The sequence below is a fragment of the Prenolepis imparis genome, unplaced genomic scaffold (genome assembly GCF_030444845.1).
Source record: "Prenolepis imparis isolate NDT839.2.m4 unplaced genomic scaffold, iyPreImpa1.0 SCAF_1, whole genome shotgun sequence".
Classification (NCBI taxonomy): Eukaryota; Metazoa; Arthropoda; class Insecta; order Hymenoptera; family Formicidae; genus Prenolepis; species Prenolepis imparis.
This window is the reverse complement of record NW_028141159.1, coordinates 18,056,385-18,078,381: the sequence shown is the minus strand read 5'-3', so window position 1 is coordinate 18,078,381 and position 21,997 is coordinate 18,056,385. Positions and strand designations below refer to the sequence as shown.

At 38.0% G+C, this 21,997-nt stretch overlaps 1 protein-coding gene across 11 annotated transcripts in view; it reads left to right on the top strand.

The window, feature by feature from the left end:
- The window catches only part of Kdm3 (Lysine demethylase 3), a 283,441-nt gene that overhangs the window by 100,058 nt on the left and 161,386 nt on the right, over window positions 1–21,997 (top strand). For all 11 annotated transcript variants that reach the window (XM_083034681.1, XM_083034671.1, XM_083034664.1 and 8 more), the window contains one exon: window positions 1,067–1,166. In XM_083034681.1, coding sequence (XP_082890807.1) covers window positions 1,067–1,166 — 100 coding nt within the window. The remainder of the gene's footprint in view (window positions 1–1,066; window positions 1,167–21,997) is intronic.

Here is a 21,997-nt window from a genome sequence, read left to right as displayed (position 1 = left end):
CCATTTATCACCGCGGTAATAAATGCGGCAGTTAAACAAAGACGGTATAAACTCGCTTCCAGCTCTCGTCGTTCCTTCCGCGCTATTCCTCGTGTGCCAGCGGCTTTACGAGCGGCAACAAAAACCCGAGACTGACATTACGATTATCTGACTGCGAGTGTGTATGTATGTACATATATATGTATGTATATATGGTTTGAGCAAGGACGGATAGCGCGAAAGACGACGGCGACGATGCGGCAAAGGAATAGAGACTCCGGAATCATCGAGACTCCATAAAATCGGTCGGCTGCGCGATTTCGTCATGATGAAACTCGCGCGACGTCACAGACGACATGCTTGCCGATGATTCGAAAAGACGTAGCGCATGGCTTCTATTCACGTCGTACGATCGAGATATTCGAGGCGATCATGATCGTTTCCGCTGCGTAAAATGCACACGCGATCGTTCAATGCATTCCCATACTTTGAGCAAATGGATATTAATAACGGTGCGAATATATCTTCTGAGCGGAAATAAAACGATCGTGATATTTATCATTTTTATATAATGTTACATTTTATTATTTTATTAATTTTTATAAAGACATATTCTCTGATTAAACTTTTGATATTAAACGTGTCGTAATCGCATGTGAATCGATTCTGTTGCAGCATGTGGTATAGTTCAGCTGCAATTTTGCGTGCCCGTAACACGCCTGTAATCTGTGCCGCGTTGTAATAAATTGTCACGATCGTTCATTTTAATCCGGCGTCAGCTGACTTTGAAAGAAGGCGCGTGGAAACATTTTTGTGTTGCACGCGACGTATCAACATTCGATGATCGATGTGTCTGCGATTTGCTCTTGTTAAAAATGAGGTCGCGTTTATTCGAATTAATTCACTTTTATTTTATCCGAAACTTAATTTCCTGTAATACTATAAATATTAGTATGTTAAACAATTCACAGATAGGTCTTAGTGAACAATCGACATTTTCAGTTATGTTTAATTTTTATTCTATGCAATTCACTCGTGGTTTCTAATTATTCAAAGAAGATTAATCGAGATCTTCGTTTGTTTTCAGCCTCGACCCGGAAGAAGGCCTCGAAGACGACCGGGAAACGCGGCGCAATTGCAGGCAACTCCGAGGGTACAAAGTCCGATATCTCAGCATCTCGAAAAAGGTAAGTGAACGTTCATGTCTTATTCTAATGTCTAAACTTCTTCTACGAAACACCGAGATATGCGTGATTACAATCTCTTTCGCACAATTTACATTTTTTTCTTAATTACTTCATCAAGAGATTATATTTGGAACTGTCAGATTTAGAAAGTCTGCAAAAATAATATATGTATATGTGAATTGCAAAATATCTCACAAACGTAACCATCATCCGTGAGAAATCAGGTGATCGTATCTTGCAAAAACTGATATGTATTCATACATTAACATTTATTAACACCATTACAAATTTATGCGAACAAAAAGAGAATACCATATTTGAAATAATTAAACTTATTAACATTTAATACAAAGTTTCGAAAACTCAAATTTCTCGGGGATTTTTTGATGGAGTCAATTCCAACTTTACTTTCTGGAAAAACGATAATCGTGAATGGGGCGCCATTTGAAATTGAGATTTAATGGGAGCGTAAATGGAGCCAAACTCTCCTGCCACGCGGAGCTCTCTCGGTTGCCCGAAATTCATTAGTCGGTTCGCGAAATGTCTGTCCCGCTAATCTCGCTTCTAGTTCGCAAGCGGAAGTGCTTGCGCGCGCTGATGAATACAGTTTTAATCGTGTTCTTCGAAGGCAGCGACAACTTTCGGGGAACGGAGAGAGAGCGAGAGCTCGTAACATTTCCGGAGTTTTCTTCAATTTCATTGAGAGGCAAACTTGAGGCAGGCGCCGCGTCTGCACCGATAAACCTTTTTAAAGTCGACGAACCGATGCGCGTTCGATACTCTCGGGGGCTCGCACAATCGAACGGCCGACGGCTCGTTAATCGTTATCGGATAGTAAAAGCTTATCCGGCGCTCTCGGTTTCCGATAGCCGTCTCACCACGGGTATTACTTGGCGTGCCATTCTTGCTCGTCGTTTGGATCGTTTCGCCGATCGATCGGCTCGAGCAATCTCGAGCCCTCGTCGTCTGCGCGCAACGAACGGAAAGGGTTCCGATTTAACAATCGGATCCCCGACGTCTCGGGTATCATAATAAAAGCGCGATAAAAGAGCCGTGATATCGCGCCCTCGCGTCGTGTCGTACATCGACAAGCGCTCGTAAACATCGCGGAAAGCGCGCGAAAGTCGATTGTTGCTATGGCAAAGTAATAACGGTGCTATTTCAATTCATAAAACGAGACACCTTGTACATTTGAAACTCGAAACTGAAAATATTTTTTCAACTCGTTATATTTATTTAGGATACTTCTAAAATGAATAAACAATTTAAGATAGAGCGCACTCTTCTCTCTCTTCCGGCGATGATTTGATTCAGGAAAATGCGCGACATAATGCAAAGTTCGCAAAAATATCGCGCGTGACGGGACGAAACGACGTCGGAATAATAACTATAACTCCCCCTCACACACTGATGTCGAGGCGGAAGTGTCTAGGTGGGCTCTCGTGAGCTATCGTCGACCCAGTGTCGAGTCTTCAGTATGGTCGATGAAGCGAGGTCAAACGCGGTCGTCGGTGCCATCGTCGTCGTCGTCGTCGTCAGTAGATGCGAATCGACCCGCGCGAAGGTCAAACGAGCCTGTGACTTCTCCGTGCGATTCGGCCATTCGCGTTCATTCATGGACTCTCGGGATGCTGTTAGGAACCGGGACGTTATTTCGAGATGCCAGAGATTCGGTCGAAAAAGATGTAACACGAACGGACGGTATTAGGGACGACGACGAGACGGGACGAAAAGAGGAACGATACGAGAGGACGGGGAGGGTCTTGGGAGAAACGGGTTATAGGGGGAGAGAATGCGAGAAGTGCGGAGCGGGAACGAGAGGAGAGAAGTCGTATATAGTCGGGACGCGAGGGAAATAAATGGTTCGAGGAACCGGCAGGAACCGGTCCGCGGACAAAAGACACGTTGCCGGCACCGTCTGAACCACCGTCGAACGATTCGACGGGATGAGAAGAGAGGAATATCGTATCGGGAGTGCGAGACGCGAGAAGGCGAAAAGAGGGAAAGGCTGACTCAGGAGAGAGGAAAGGGTCCTTGTGATTCCGATAGAGAAGGCCGGTAACCTCCCGCCGACTCTAAAGTCTTTTACACGATTTATAATGTGCGGCAGAATTTTATTCTATAAAATACTTTGATAAAGTACATGACGGTATTTATGTCTATCAAAAAATTATATTTTATTTTTATAATATAGACAATTTTATCACATAGATAATTATATATAAAAGATACGATAGATTGTAAAGAAAATCCATAAAATGTTCCATTATATAATTTCTGTTTAAATTAATACCTATATTTTAATGATAAAATTTTTCACAATTCATTATAATAAGATAAAATCTCGTGCTCTCTTTCACTCTGTTTATGTATAGAATAAATAACGGAATTTCTCAAATATATATGTCGTGTAAAACAGGCATAACACAGATCGAGGCGAGAATTGCGCACGGTCTTTGTCCGCGGGGAATTCGCTCTAATCTTCAAGAGGTCGTTTCTTAGCTCTGTCTCTTCAGGCTCGTCGGCCTCGCAGACTCCCTCACGTCTATTTATCTTCCTTTCTCTCGTTCTCTGGGTTACTCGAGCTCTCATTACGAGCGATCGTTCCTTCGTTCTGGTTCTCCTTCCTGATTCGCCGACAAGTCGCCCCTCATTTTGATCGATTACAGACTTTCTTTCCATCTTCGACCACGATCGTTGTTTTTAGGTTCAGATCGTTTGCTGTATTTTGCTTTCCCATGACGCCATTTAGGATATTTACGATGCTTTAATAATGTATGGATTCCGTCGAAATTATAGCTATGATATAATATCACGCTAATGTTTTCAATATTGAATAAATTACTAGAAAAAAAAATTGCTTGTGCTCGATGTGGCATTGGTATTTTTTTTGCCTTTAATTATTACTTGATATTAATATGTGAAAAGTATCAGCAGATTCAAGTATAATTATAGAACACTCTTCACCCTTTACATATTGATACATCGATTGCCAACTAATGTATTGATTTTGACATTGCACAAAATATTAATGTTTATTAATTGCGTATTATTAATTACGAACGATAATATAATAAACATGAATATGATACGCGTATCGAACTAATCGCGTGATTATGGCGCCAGTTGATTTAACGGACCGACGGACGAATTAAATTTCAGCCAGAGAATGTACGCGAAATCGATTGCGTCGCGGAACGTTGTTATCGGATTTTCGATTAACGTCACGTTTTTAGTCCAAAATTGAAGGATAACAGATTGTCACCAATGAAGTTTGCAGCACCAGAATAATATCCAATTTCGAGACGGCTTGTGAATAATAAATTTTTGTGAATTATCAAAAAGTTTGTCTGTCGTTTTGTGCAATAATCACAGAGTTTTTCGCGATTTCGGAATAGCACAGTGGTTTCTGACCTTACGAAACCAAATGAGATTACTCGCTATTGTTTCAATGAATATTCTTGGACCTACTGGTTGTCTCTTTATTGTCTGAATTCGAAACGTCAAATTTTTCAAATAATTTCAAGTTTTATTAATTTCGATTATTTAAGAGGATTCGCGATTTAGCATCGCAGCGAAATTTTTAACACTATGAAAATAAATACTGAGTTTATCTATATATACTAAGCTGTTAGCTGATTATAATCCCCGCATGTATTGATAATTACTACTACTTTTTATGAGTCTATTAATATCTGTCTGTCTGATTTTCCAATTTGATATTTTTAATCATGTGTTATTATTTATAAGTGTACAAATTCTCGTGATTGTGCCGTGTATCAATTTTTTTTATTGAGCACTATTGAGGCAATCAGTTATTTGAATAACGTCAGTAAAGTAATAATTCGTCACATATTTGATAATATATATAATAATTTTATAATATATAATCAATACATGCCACACGTGAGAAATCATCTCAAAAGAGTTAGAGCGTCGATTTTTTCGCAATTCTTCAGCTGGTCACGCGAACGAAAAGATTCAGGGGCGATCTTTCTTTCCGCATGCGCCAAACCGGAGTGTGCGAACCTCGTGATAATAAAATAACGAGACCCCGCAAGTTCTTTGAAGTGGCACTCTCTCGCGGTCGTCGGTATAATTCCTCGCATCCTGGACCCTCCTCGACATCCCGTCGCTCCCGCGGTCGGGTCTTTTTTATTTTTACAAGGGCTATATACGTTGCAAAAATAAACGACTGGCGTAAGCGCGTGTCGGGTGACACATTGCTGAAAATACAACCCCAAGCTACTGCAACCAAGCGCTGATGTCTCACGGTAATTACGTCCGGAAAAATTTAAAAAAACATTAGGGGGAAATATAGAGAGAGAAAAGGAGAGTGTGGATTTGTCAAATCATAATATTTAATTTCGAAATCATTTAAATAATAATTAATTTCAATATTTGAATTTTTTTAACGTGTCCATCACACTATAAAGAGACTGCTAAGTTTATAGATCAGGCTTGTCAATTTTTTGTATGAAGTTTATAATGATTATTATTGAACAATTTAATTTATTGTTTTTATTGTACTTTGGTACGATAAATTTTTCGAGTAGATAATGAAGAAGCGCGCACGACACATTCCTGTCATTTTATATATGCAATTACATTTTAATTAATTTCTCACATCGAATGTTGTTTGCGGCAACTTGTAATATCGAAATTATTGGGTCGTTAAATGTCGCCGAGAACGTTGTTGTTAACTCGCGAGTTTAACAACGTATCCGAAGCGAATATGAATAATTCATTAGTTGGTCGGGGAGAGGGAGGATACAAGAGAGGGGGAATTGTTATCGTTCCAGAGGTAAGGCAAAACAGCGTTACGTCGCGCTCGGCATTTACATAGAAATTCCGTACGCATTTGGCAAAACGTGCTCTTCATCTCGTCTCGTCTCGTTTCGAGAGATGCGGCTTCACGGCTACGTATATAAACACCGACCCCTCAAACCAATTACGCGAGATCTCGTTGGCTTCGTTTCTCAGGAAATTACACCCCTTCCCTCCCGTACCTATACGACGTTCTTCATTTTCCTCTTTCCTCTCCTCTTCACCCTCTTCCTTCGCCCTTTCAATATTTGTCCTGTCGCGATCGATCAACTCGTGTAGCCTGACTCATTCTGGTTCGCGTTACATCGCGAGAGATCGTTCTGACACCTTTCGACAGACGTGGGATCGGAAGTTGAAAATGTTGCAGGGACACAATGTATAAGTACGCTTAAATATTCAGCGATTGCATCTGACTTCGCGGGATGGTTTAACGCGAAAGCCATTGTGCTTTTAAAGCGAGTGTTAATCCTCAAGCAACTTTACGACGGGAATATAGAGAGTTCGTTGAAATTCCAAACGCAGTTACGTTTCTTGCATATATTTGACCGAGGCGTCAAATGAAATCTTATCAACGTTGAAATAAAATATTAATAAAGCGCGGCTTTTTCAACCTTGATTAAATTCTGAATATCTTTATACACGCGAATGGAAATAATTATAGACAGAGGAAAATTGTGACATATCCCTTTTTCTCTCTCTCTCTCTCTCTCCCTCCCTCTCTGTTTTGTGCGCGATAAACAAAACGATAAACGAACAATATATGCGTGCGCTGAAATGCGTTATATTTCGGCGTTGCCGGAATTGCTTTCGGGATTAAGCGATATGTCGTTTTCGACGTATCAGCGCGAATTCGCGGAATCGCGTCACGTACGGCAGCATTGTAAGCAATGAATTCCACGTTCCTACGAGAATAATTCATCACCGCCGCTGTCTGTCGTCGATCCCTCCGGGTCGGTGTAACCGAAATCGTTTCCCAACGCATGCACGTATCACTCTCTCTCTCTCCTCCTTCCTCGCGCCTTCGGCTTCGCGCTCGAACGCACCGCAAATGCGTTGTTTCCATGCTAATTATACGTGGATGCGCATAAATAATGCTCGATGCGCACCTGATACCGATAATCGTGCCGCCGCGACATGCCGTTGGCTCTCCCTTGATACGCACATCAATGGGATCCGGATATACTCTCACAAGTCTTGGCACAAACTTTCGGACGGATACAATTGAAACAATTACGAGAGATGAAGACGATCGATTAATAACCTTTATCGGTCGCGATTTGGAATAAAAGTGTGGCTTTTATTATTCCAAACATTAATTCCCTCGTTTGTTGAGAAAGCGATCGTGCGCTTGTAGATCGGATAAGTATGCGAGATCACTTTTGCGGCGTCAAGTGAATGAACGCAATTATCACACGATTATCTCGATATCTCCCGCGAAAGTGTTGTTTCGCCCCGACGTGCCAAAGTGCGCTCACGCACACGCTTTCGAGCAGAAAGGATTGCATGTAGGTGCGCTGTGCTGCACGTGTGGGCGTATACCGCGAACGAACGGCAAATTAAAGCATTGTCGGGCGCAGCACGTGGGCGTCGCGCTCCCCGTAATATATACATTTAACATTATGGCGCGATGCACGCCGACGCGGCTCTATGCATCTGTTGACCGACCGACGCACATGCTCGAGAGCACGCATAGAAATGTTCGGGTTTGGGCAATTTAGATGAAGTTTATCGATTTGTTCGAATCGAATCGGTTCGAGTCTCTCTGTTCGAATAGGGGAAATAAAAGAGCTCTAGGGTATACTAATAAAAATCTGTTGCATTAAAAAAAATATTCATGCTACGTTCGATCGATACACGTATAGATACGAATATGTAAATCAAGGGATTCTGTATATTAATTATGAGAATACGAGAGCGAATGAGTATATGTATAAATTGAAAAAGTTAAAATTAATGTCAATAAATTAAAAATTAAATTAATGTAAAAATTTTGACGAATTATCTTGAGTCGTCGTGTTAATTAATATAAAGATGCGAAAAATTAGATTGTTTAAACTCGAAAATTGCAAACTTGCAACATATCGATCTTTCATTAAGTTGTCATTAAAATTCATCGCAATATTTCAACGATTAAAGGTATACCCGTGGAATATTCAGCAAAATGGATTAACAAATGCTACACAACTTTTTTTTTATTGTAATGCAATTATAATTGGTCGGATACAGTTCATATATGTGGGATTGCGTTATTTTTCGATAAATTCGATTAATATCAATCAATGCGATTATTATCGTTATCTGTATAACTTCATTTTCGCATAAAATGAACGTAAAAAGAAATGGCATGATTCTCTTTTTTCTTTTTGAGCTGCTGTCACATCTTTTATTGCATTTCTCATTTCGCCTAATTACATGAAATTTTTTTTTGTTTCTTTCGTCTTTTTTAAATTAGAAACATTATCTTATTTAAATTAGATTTAGGAACAGCGTACTTGCTCACCTTTTTTGCGTGCATCTTTATCTCTATTGTATACTTAACTAATATATAAATATAGTATATTATAATTTTTTTCCCCACTCCTTCACACGCGCGACTTTGTATTTAATGGGGGTGACACATTAATTCTGCATTCACTCGGTAAACAATAATTTTGAGCATTTATGAGCGCAATAAAAAAGGGTACTATAATGCGGTAACTGTTAAACGCGCATAGATAAGGATTACATATCAGGAATTTCCCGCCGGAATAGACATTATGCGAACGGGATGATATTTTACATGTAAAGCAGCGACGAGAGAAAGAATCGTAAACGCTTTTAAAGAAGCGCCACGCGGAAATGCTTCTTAAACGTCGCTCCACAAAACGACTCGCATGACCCTAACGCATGCCATGCGACACACACGCACGGTATATATATATATATATATGTACGAACGATAACATCGTCGTTCTTGTGCAGCAGTAAAGCGAAACGTCGCTCGTAAAACGAACCTGCGAGCGCAAGTATCGACATTATTCTTTCCCGCGGCTTTAACGCGAGAACCCGTGGCTGAAAGTCGAGGTGTTCGGCTCGTAATATCGAGCTTGTAATATCGAGCCGTAGTATAGTTCCATTTAAATCCCCTCCAACACCGTAAGAAGCTCTTGGGTTTATCGTCGATAGAATATGAAAGATTCGAAAGATAGATTTTTAGTGAATAAATTCAATAAAAAAATCTCGAGAATAATAAAATAATTTTGTGTAATATATGCGCATAGTTAACATTCAATTAATCAGATTTTTTTATACTACTCACAAATCGCAAATAGTCTGGCTTTAACATTATATGTATGTATATATTTATGGAAAAAAAATAATAGCTACCATAGCTAAATTTTAGGCGTCCCTAAAATATGTTACACCTGAATAGCTATGGTAACTAATATTTTTTTTCGTGTTGATTTCGCTAATTTTTTGCACGTGTTCACAATTTTCGCGTTACTTAATTGCCATTACTTTCTTCTGTGTTCTTATTTTATCTACATAATTAATCTCTTATTTTAATCTTGTTTTAATCCATATACAAAACATTTTTTATCTTGGAATCTTGTAAAGTCGTCCTTCGAGTTATTCGTAATTTTTAAAATTTTTCACTTGCATTATCGGCATCGATGACTCTCCTGAAACGTATTTCGCTTCCGCCCATCTCCAATAAGAGATATTAAACGCGTTTGATACACGTGCGAGTCCGATGCTCTCTTGTGTGGCGACACATTTTAATGCACCCCTCCGGCGTAACTCATAACTGATTGGCTCACAAATTATGGTTATAAACGCAATTTGTAACTATAATTTATAATTCGATGGTAACTAAATTACGAAAGTAATTTCCGCTTCCCGTCCGACCGTCAATTTTAGTCGATGCGATGCGCGCGTTCTATGGAGAGGAATATCGATATTTTTTTTCGTTACTTTTATAATTTTACACGAACATTTTTGATCAAATATAAAATGTTCATGCTGCTAACGATAATCGAAAACATTTGAAACAGGTCATACAAACTAAATTTAAAGCAACATTTATATCGAAGCAAAAATATTCTCTCGTTATAAATGATGACTTTTTTCTTACTTTTACCTATTTCAAATTTAATTATTTATTATAGCTTTATTGACTCACCTTGTCACTATTACTTGCTCGTTAATTATGATACATTATTAATGCAGTTATCGTGAAAGCGTTTGTTCCGTAGCGAAACCGAGCGTAGGAAACGCGCGATTTCGCGATCGATATCGCATGCATGTATTGCGTAATCAGAGACAGAGAGAAAGAGAGGTGTGGATACAATGACCGCAAGCGCCCACGCGCGACGAGGTGCGACTTTTGAATGAATCGTCGCGTCGCGATGACTCATCGATCACGGCGGAGCCTGCGGCTGATAAATCGCGCGCGCTTTGGAATTAATTACCGTTCGTTCGAGCCGAACGCGGTACGAGGGGGAACCAGTTTCGACACGGGCGGTCACGTTGTTATATTGAAATTCAACGGCGCGTGTGTCGGCTTTTATTGGGTCCTACATTCCGAACGCGGTAAACCTTTATAGCTTCGGAATCGCTTCCCTCGTCGGAATCGCCGCGAATGTTTGCGATAGGAATTTTTCGACAATTCGAAATAGGGCGATTTTTTTCTCGGTCAAAATTTTAATTTCAACAATTTAGGACAAAGCTTAAAAATTCAAATTATCTTGATTTATTTTTCAGAACGAGAAAAATAAACGTCATCCCTTAACGTGAAGGAATTTTTATGTATCTTAAAAAATCTGTAAAAATTCCTTTATTCGCAAATTCTTTAAAAATTGCATTTCTTTATAAGGGTTGTCTGTGTGGAATATTTTATATAGGAATGTGTTTCAGTTTACTACGTATACGAAATTATAGCGTCGATCTCGCGAGTCAGTATCTAAATTGTAATATCAGCGCATATATGTTACGCTCATATTTAGTTTATACGCGCAACGTTTATTTTAAATCGCGCGACCGAAATTACCATCACTACATCACAATGAACCGGTTTTAATATCGACCTTAATCAGCGGGGCCGCGCCCATTGTCGCTCGCTTTAATTGAAATCGTAAATGGTAATTAAAGTGTTCCGGCAGAGAGCGGTGGATTGTTGAAATCCGGGAGGCAAAATACCTGATGCGAGCGCGGTTATTCGAACCTATCAGAGTTAAATTCGCGAGAATTTTGCGCGTAAATCGCGCGCTATTGATTTCCACTGCTATGCGTGTGCCTTCGCGGAATATTTTCGCATTTAATTTCCAATTCTCTCGAATCATCCCCCGACTGTTTCGCCGACGCGATACATTCGGCGATATGATAAATTCGTCGATCGATCTTTGTATTCTCGAATTTGTATTATTTTTTTTTCTACTCGACGCAATTTTGCCTGCGTCATATGTATGCTTATCCCTCTCCGAGAGGGAGGATTTTATTAACCGCATGCATAAAATCCGGAAAGAGTTACATATATTTCGCGCATGTTTCACGTTGTACAGCAGACACACGCGCTCGTTAAAATAATTTTGGTCCGTCGTATAATTGTGTTACGCGTATCTGATACACAGAATACAGACCGATATTTTCCGATGATTGTTTTTATTGTATACGAAACAAAATCGAATCATCCGGCAATGTTTTTTGAAAAAAAAACCTGCAATACGTCGGAGGCTTGTATTTCAATTTTGACAACGATCGTTCTACTTTAACGAGATATCATTTGTATGTTGGATATACATGTAACAATTCCTTATACATATTTATGTGCACCGCGGAAATATAAGAAATGTGTTTTAGCATTCATGCAGGAAGAGATTGCTCTAATGGACGCGAATGTATCGAAAAGCTTTCGCAAATAAATTATTACGTGCAAAAATAATCTCGGAGGTGTTTACAGTAATATCGTTACTCACGCTTTCGATAATGCGATTTCGATTGTTACGGCTCTTATTGCGCCGACAATGAGCCTTCGTACATAATATCGAAATCAATAATAAAGTATCAACGAGATTGTTCTCACATCCGATGCATTTCTCGTTTTTATTTCCTTAATGATAATGACGTCCTTTTTTCGCGGCACTAATGTTTTTTTTGATATTATAGAGTTGTTAGAATTTTCTTTGTGAGTATTAATATATTAAGAGAATTCTATTAATATTTTATAACTATATATAGTTATATTTTATATACTACATTATGTTATTTTATTAATAATTGAGAATTAATTAAAACAATTGCGAACTTTAATGATCGTAAAATGACACGCGCAAAAAGCTAAATTAAAAAGAACACTGCTTCAATATTTTTAATAAATTTAAAAAATACACATATAATAGAATTTTAATAAAACATATAATAAAAATGTTAACATGATAAAAGTAATATACAAAAAAATATATTGTAAAATATTTTAGCGTAGATAATTACGTTTGATAATTTCACCAGAAATTTGAAATTATGAACAATTTTTCTCCATAGACAATTTTAAATAAAATCTCCCTTCGCGCAGGGAAGAAAAATCCAAATGTCGAAACAATACTAGCATTAGTAGAACGTTCGTCTATGTATATGCACCGTCGGGAGTCCAAAACGCTCGTATTTTCACGTGGTGGTTAACGCACGGCGCACCGTTGGCGAATTTGTTTGTACACAGGTGGGCGGCGGTCCCCGGGTAATTAGGCAGCTACGTTCGTTCCGGTTTAAGCACGGACCTGCTCGTTTTGTCCACTAGTTGCAGAAACTCTCGGATAATTATTGTTGCGAAACTTTCCGCTCTGCTCCGCGTGCGCTTGATTTCCTCTTCATCGTTTTGAGCCCATGTGCGTTTATATTCATCTGAAATTCCCTCTACCGTGAGTATTGGATTTCCCGGTGCTTTCCGTGGATTGTGAAGATACTCGAATATCGTATTTCCATAGGATGAAAAAATAAATATACTTCATTGCCTTTCACATACATTGCGAATAGCGTATGAAAATCCGTACGCGCGTGTTTAATCTCAAGCCTTCCATCGGAACGAAATATTCTTTTAAATATAACAGTACGCGGACGTAGAAATTGAAATTTTTAATTACAATTGTTGTACATCACATGCGTGTGTATTTACTTTTTTTACGATTTCGAATATTTGATTATTCGAATATTCGAATTAATACGGATAGTATGAATATTTAGAATTTTTTAAAGGCATCGCGCAAATATTTGTTTTGAAATTTTTCTCGAAACATATGGAATTTTGATAATTACAATTTTCCTGTTGCGTCTAAATGCGTATCTTCAACAATTTTATTTTTCGTAACTTCAAAGTATTTTGCCAGTCTCGCTATCGTTTCAATTTATTGTTACGTGTTTTTACAAATGTTGATGTGTTAATTATTTTTTAATTAGAAATTAATTTTTTATATTTTAATATACACGCGCGAATTTTCATGTTTGTTTCGCGAAGCGAATAATACTAGCGAGAGAATACAGGTCAATGATACCGTCTAACTTCTCTAAAGTGCAAAAAGTCGATCCAACATTTCGGAGGGACCTCCATTCTCGGAATTCAGAGGTCATGACTTCTCGATTTTGCGGATACAGCTGTCTCTCCTGTAGGGAGAGTTCTGTCTCCTGGGGGGAGAGGGTAAGAGGAAGGGATTCCAATACATATTTATCAGACTCGAATTCATACGTACAGCCACACGCGCGCACGCGCGCACTTTGTATTTTTCGCGCTTGAGAGTTCAGCCGAGTGTAAAGTTTCTCTTCTCTTCTCGAGATGTACCGAGATGTGTGCACGGCTCCGTGAACTTTCTTAACGATCCTCTAAAACATTTCTCCTTCTCCTCCCTCTTTCACGTACCTACCTCATTGTCTCTTCCTCGCGCGTCTTTGTTTCGGATCTTCAGCTGGCTTCGTCGTTCTCCTTCGTTCTTTCTCGTCGGAGAACGTTGTCGAGGAATGCTACCACGTACTACGGTTTATTTTCGCCTTCGCTTTCCGCGCACTTTGAGGAAAGTTTCTGCATTAGCAACTCGAACTCCTGTAAAGATAGCACGTGCCCTACGGCGTGAAGCTTTTTCGATGCTGCGCGAACAGTTCCGATGACTTTTCTCGTTAAGTTCCCCCTGTTGCTCTCCGCCGGGGTTAAATCTCCACAAAGGATCTGTCTGAACTAACCCAGAAAGATTTGTTAATTACGATTAGTGGAAACTTCATTTCAAGTTCTTTGTTCTTCTCGTAAAAAGCATTCTCGCATAGAAAGCATTGTCATTCGGAAATGAGTCTGTCATTATCTCAAAACTATAATTACATATTAGTTTTTGAGTTCGATTGAAATAATATATGTGAGATGTCTCGAAATTCTTAAAAATTTTGAATTTTTTTCTTTATTAAAATTTGAATAACATAGATTTTTGAGTTAGCGATTAAAAATACGAGAAATTACATATGTATTCTTAATAATTAATTTTACGAAGATGTTAAAAACTTTGCTGTGAAAAGAAATTTTTTTTTTTTTTTTCGATGACAATCTTTCCGAAATTATTCTCAGAAAAATCAAGAATTATTGTCATCTCTGTATTCTAGTAGCGTACATTTCTCGACTCTTCAGGATATGATCGTACGATGGAAGGGAACGCTTACATAAATTAAATATCATCTCTTACCGGTGCTTAATAAAGCGCTCGTCGAGAGAAAGGAAACGTGAAAAAACGAGACAGATAGATAGGAAAAAGAAAAGATAAGATCCTCGGCTATTTCCCAGCAGCATGCTTTTTCCTCCGAGGCGCGGCCTTGATCCTTCTCTCTTATTTAAGTGACGTTACGACTTGAAAGACGAATGAGGGGGCAATCTGTCTCCGCGAGAAAGGATCGATCCTCGTAGAGGAGGACCGGTCGGAAAATATATGACACGGAGAACGATCCGGTCTCGTGGGAGTTGTGCTTGCTCTCGTAAAAAAACCACTTTCCACAACTAAAAAGTACACACTGTGCTCAGGTTTTTGCCAAGGTTTTGGTGGTCCACCACAAAGGAAGCTTGATCGAAATAAGGGATAAAGATTATTGCCACAACGGTTGTGTCGGCACAAGTAGATTGCCTTTTTAAAGTAGTCGATACGTTTATAATATTATATAGAGTATAGAATATAGGAAAATCATTGACAATTATTTTAAGCGACTAGGCAAGCGATATTTTCCTTCTATTCTTAAAATCTAGTATATTTTGTCTTTTAAATATTTTCAATTATTTTTCTAAATTAATTTTTTATCTTTCTTACATCGTAACGTAAATATTAAGCAAGTAATTTCGCATAGAAATCCGGAACGAAAATTTTTATCGTGATTCTCTTAAATTAAATTAAATTAAATTAAATTTGAAATTTAGCATCTGTCACATCCCTCCCCAAAATACCGTACTGCGAAACATTCATCACATCATCTTATCAAGTTCACGCACGCATTCCCGTGGGACATGCGGTATGATCGATTTAAATGGCATCTACCGGCATATTTGTTCCCCCTTCTTTCTCGTCGTTGATTGCATAATGAGGTGAATAAGCCGAAAGCTGGTCTCTCGCCGCAGCTGTCCGTCGGTAAATTCCAACGTGCATGCACGCACGCACGCACGCACGCGCGCGCCCGCACTCCCATCTGCGTGACTCGAATAAGGGTGCACAGACACGCAGGTGCAACCTGATGGACGAACATACACACTGTAGTATTGCTGGCCAGCAGGTGGCCTGCTCACTGGACAGGTATCGTATTGCCTTGGGATCTCGAACGATCTCGCCGTCCTCAAGGTCTCAGACTTATCTTTCGAGAAAAAAAGTTACTCCTCTCCTCCGTGTATTTACAACACCGTGCTTTTGACGAAATTTCTAAAAATTGTATGACCATTCGTCAGCGTGAAACGGCGACTTGGCAAAGTGCCATACCGAGTTGCTGGATGCTATCGAGCGTATATCTTTAAAAATAGCGATTATCGTCTATCTATAAAGAGCTGGACTGTTAATAGCAAAGATGTGTTTGAAGTTTGCGCTATATATAATAATTCTAATAGTCACAGTAAAGTCTCTTTAATATAATTATATTTTTTAATACCAGAAAAACACATGGAATATGTACTTGTTTGTACTTTATCAAGTTAAAACTATTTACTATAATCTATTTTTAACCATGTTTCCTAGAGGAATACATAGAATAAAATGTCCATTTTTACACAGTGTCAAAGATATTGATCGCTGAAGATATTTTAGGATCGCTGTAAAAATCTCTTTAAATCGACGTGACATTCTTAACGCGCTCATTCTCAATCGCATATCGATAAACTTGAAACCCACGCGAACTTTGATGTGTAGCTTTAAAAGGTCATCGAGACTAACCTTTCGTGTGAAATCGACTCTGTGTAATTTTGACGAGGCCGGATTCCCACGAGCCTCCCCCTCCTTCCCTGGAAAATCGATGTGTCCCGGGCGTGATATCGTTCGCGATCGCGTGGTCCAATTTGCACAGGTGGCCATCTCGCTGTGCGTGGTGCAACGGAATCGAAAGTGAGATTGGTTCCGTTCTGCCTGGCCGAGCGCCAAGTCTCGCCGTCTGCGCGTCCTCCTCCCCTTCTGCCCTTCTCACCCTCTGAAAAGAAAACGCTAGCTCGTGCTTTTGTTGCCATCGCGCCTCTCACGCGCACTCAGACACGCGCGCGCAGAATTTCGCGCTATTCCCGTACATCCGGGTCTTGGTCCGAGGGATATATCGGTAGCAACGCCTGCGGCAGGAGTGATAGATCATTAGCGCAGGCTAACGAACTCGAAAATCTTGTTTAGGAGATAGTCACGCGTCGATATTTGACCCGGATATGTTTCAATTCATCCAAGGATTTTTGCTCCTTTCTAGGACGATGACATCCGTATTAATATATATCTATATACGTATCAAGTACGGTCTGTGTAAAACATAGATTTTATTTTTTGCAGTACAGCGTGTGCGATAATTGAATTTGAAATAAAAACGTTTCATCGATTAAAATTAAAATTAAAAATTGCACGCATAAAATTTATTAGATGACACTCTAGTGACAGTTTTAACGGAAGCCATTATTTCTATTGTTACACAGTGATAGTTCGATCTCGTTACGTTCAAAATTTGGCACTTGTAATATTCTTTCGCAGATTGTTCCACTTATTTTTGCACGTTGCAACGCGTTTCACGTTGCAATCGTTGCCTCGCGAGTTTCAAGGCGATCGACCTTCGAACAGATGTACGAAAATAATTGTTCGGCCCTGGACTAGCATGAGAGAGATAATTTATTGAGAGTGTGGTTCTTGTGTAAGTTAAGAGGAGACGGGATAATGCAGACAGCAAACTTTAAACGATTGATGAGGGACGCTACGTGAAACACGAAGCTGTGCTTATCGTCGTGTTGTTTCGCGATTCTCCATTCTTCTTTTCCGAAAAACGTAATGTAATAGCAAAAATGATAAAAAACAAAAAAAAATAACTCGAATAATACAGATGACGGTTTTACTATTTTTTTTTCTCTTTCAAAATTTGGGCAGATGCAAGAAATATGTGTCTTAAAAATTTTTCAATTGCACAATTGTTTAAATTTTTACTCGCACCAGAATAGTTCACTTTGCATAAAATATAGCGTGTTTTGTTATTTTTGATGCTGTAATTATCTGAAAGAATCTTAAAAGGATTTTAAAACCTGTATATTTATGTAAGCCATTAATGTTGCATTAACAGGACAAATTAAAAACTTCCAGAAATGAGAGATATAATCATATCAATTATTCTAATTAAGCTAAATATATATTATACAAGAAATGCAAATTTAATTTAATTTCTGAAAATATACATCGCATCGGGCATGAAACTAAAATAGGAAAGGATAAATGGCTATTTATTTGGTTATATTATAAGCAATGTGAAATTTAGTTAATCTTCTATAAATTGTGTTACGTATAGCTATTTTACATTAAATGAAAATAGGATGATGCTATCGAGAATAAATTGCTAATTCCGTTTATATATATATACTATATATACATATATATACAAGATGATTCTTTCCAAATGCTCCAAAGAGCGCGCAACTGAGGTAACTCAATTTGCAATATCCGTTGTGGTTTCTACGACTTATACATACATGGTTTATCAGCTATCCCGCCGCGCAATAAATTTTAAGCCAACGTGAATCAATGCATTTTTGCGTCATTGGCGCATCGCGCAGTTTTCCGAAGGGCAGGGGTCGATTCCTTTAAAGGAATCGCATGGTCGTCTAATATGTCTTTTGTGTTCGATAATAGTTATCAAGAGAGAGGGAGAGGGAGAGAGAGAGAGATAGAGAGCGAGTGAACGGATCTCTCGCCTTTCCCGGCGGTGATCATAGGTCGTTATGTCATTAACAAGCGCATCGTCGCCCACCTAAACGCACTCTGTGTACGCATCGCAGCTGCGAGCACACACACGCACTTATTATTATTATGCGCGTAATGTCAGGCGACGACGCACGACACGCCTTTTCGTACCGACTCGTTGAAATCATCGACTAAGGTCCTGCTCTATCATCATCACCGTGCTCTTTATTATACGAGCCGGATGTTGAACGCTGGGTGCAGATATATTTACTGCTGACAAACAGTAACGATAAAAAGAAAATGACCCTTGCCTTGATAACGAGAAAGTAACTTGACTGTGAAAATGGGAGTTTTTTTTAAACGGAAATAGATCGATTATCTTATATTTGAGTTAATCTCACACAACTCTGAGTTTTATTTCAACAAGAAGTTAATCTCTCTAATTAAGTCTCTGTAATTTTTAATGTTAAAAGCTTGCTACAATTTCCTTCATCTATAGGAAGGAAGAACTAAAATTGTGGATATATCCTGCTTAATAGCTAATTAGGATTTTAACGAGATAATTAGGATTTAAACGAGATAAAAAGTTATCTTTTTCTTTCATTTTTATTAAATTACGCCGATCGTCGTATAAGAGGCATAATAATGGCGATATAGGTGGTTTTAATGCTCGCGAATCATTGCGCAGGATCGAATATAGTATTTTTTTTTTTTCGCTTGTATCGATAATTGAATTATAACTAAGCTTCGCCCGCTGGCGAAGTTAAATATTTGCTGCATGAGCTATTCTGATTTTTTTTTTACTGGCAGTGAAATCGAAAACCGCGACGCAATTTTTTTATTCGCGGACAGAGGCTCTGGTTTTACATTTACGAGAGAAAAGCTGCATTTTAATCTACTTATTTTCGGTCGGTAGTTCCGCGAAAGGGATCATATGTTGATGTATACGATATATTTAATATGTAATGCACATACGTGTATATAAGCCTTTGCAGGAATTACTTTTGAAATCGAATGGATGTAGTGGGTAAAAAGAATTTGCCGTCAAATATTTCAAACGCTTCGACGTTTAAATTGAAAACTAGCTTAGTTACGGCCGGCGCGCTTTTAATTCCGCGTTCGAATAAAATTTCATTGCATAAAATATTCAGAATAGCTGGATTTCGACGAATTTATTTTCCGTGCGCGCGCATCGCTGAATTCGCAGTTGATTGACTATTTTTCATTTTGTTTCATTTGTGAGGCGCTGTACTGAAGAAAATCCGCTTTTTAAATAAAAAACAATTTTGTTTTCGAAAAATAGTTTGCTAATCAAATAGTGAACAGTGTTACGTGCAATAAAATACGATGAATATAGACAATACAAATTAATGTGTGTGTGGTTTATGTTATATTTTCTTATTGAATTTAATAATAGATTTTCTTATTAATTTTAATAATAGATTTTCCTGCGACTATATTTAATTTTTAAAATTAAGAATTTTGAGAATTTTAAAATTTATTTAAATTTGAATAGTGAATAAAGTTATTTAATAACAGCCATAAAATAATAATAACATAATATTTACTATAATTTACTATAATTAGGAAGATATTTTTATTAAGACGAAAACTGTGACTTATTTCTTTTTTTCTTATTAAAGAATTTATCAATCGAAGTATGTATATAAAATAATTCTGACTCGTTAATTATAGCAAATGTTTATATTTTAAAATTAGAATGCCAAGTTGTATTCTCCCCCATTTGAATCTGTTTTAAGAGGTTCTGTTTTCTCAGTTTTATTTAGCAGAGCTCAAATAAGAGTCGATGTCAAGAAGAAACACGATTCGAGGAATTAAGCGACATTTTGTTTTAATTAAGGTTTTCGGTGTGGTAATATATTTTTAGTGCTTTAATCAAGCCGCGCCGCGGGCCAGTAGTAAAATCGTAAGTGATGTTTAATTTATCTCAGCTAAAATAAAGGAAACGCACGATATACAACGGGTGGGGGATTGTATTTTTAATCAAATTATTGTACGGAAGATTGTACACGATATATACATATATATATTTAATTTTAATATTTTTTAATCAACACTATTAAAATGATAAATAAAAATGCGAATGGAAATTTATAACGTTTTTTATATTGGGGGGGATTAGGCAGCTTCCATGCTCTGTCTATCTTTCTCTCGTTCTCTCTTAAAAATATACTTATCCTCTCAATAAAGTAAACCGGAAATCCTGGTAATATAAATAACAAGTAATTAATTCACAGTAATTATATCACAGAGTGCGCTATTCTTGTAATTTCGTTTGTTATATGGTTCCGTGCCGTCTCCAACGCGCGTCCCACGTTCACGATCTTCTCCTTCTTATTACTCTATTTCTCCTTTTCTCTCTTTTTCTCTCTCTCTCTCTCTCTCTTACGTTTTTTATATACATATATTCGCATATACGTTCTCCGTTTGTAATCGCCGCTCCTTTTCCTTCTCGTCGAGATTCTGAATTACAAATCGTCAGTAATTTAACTCTTTATATACTACGCCGGAGATATCTCGCTACGAAACGTTCTTATTGCGTCGCTCCTTCTATATTAGACCTCGTCATGGCTAGAGAATTGCTTCCTGTATTATCATGCGTTCTAGAATCCGTGAAAAATATTGCCGGAGCGCGATATTTTTCTTACGTATCGCGTCTTTATTTATGTATTATTATTGCAGTTTAAAATGCAACACCGAGAGAATTAACGATGCTAGATAAGGTATCAAGAACGATAGTTTCTGATAAATAGGAGGACAGCTTCTCTGTTTCTCATTTTTACACATACATATACACAGACACACGCAGATTTACTCGCGTACGCAAAAGGCTATTCTAATTGCTCGGATCGACATGAGTCAGCCTATTGTAACCGATTGTTTGCGAGACGAGAAGCGGTGGTCATTCTTTCGCGACGAATAAATCGATTTCACACACGATAAAGAGAGAAAAGGCGCGGAAATGTCATAGATAGACGAGTATTTGTTCTTTTCTTCGATTGTAAGCAGCGGAAAATGTAGGTTCCGACAAGCCGTGAAATAAAATACAGTACAAGTCTATCTTTTACTATTAGCATAAGTTATTGGCATCTCATTGTATTCATTTCACACACTGGTTTTTATCTACATTAGAGTTATTGTTTATGAAAAACACGATATAAATTATCTTGATAACATCAATAAATTTTTATGCAAAAATACTTTATTATCCTAAAAGTATAATTAATGAATCACTGTGCTATTTTGCGTTTTAGGAATTAAATTTTCATGGCCTTTACACTTGACAAAAATAGGAAGAGACCGTGATACTATTTTAATCCCAATATGATCCTGATGAAGAATATTAAATATTTTCCTCTAGCATAGCACATAACAAATGAATTATTTAATCATCAAAAATTAGCTTTTGCGATTTAATATCGAGCGCGAGAGAAAGAAGAATCCGAATCTCGTCGAGATTAAGAACGAACATTGGCGAATATACAGTTTTGCCGAAAGTCGTGCAATGTGAAACGCCAGAAGACACATCGCGCACATTATTTTGCATCGTAGTTTCGCACGCGCAGAGTTTCTCCTTCATCTAATCCTCATCGATTTTAA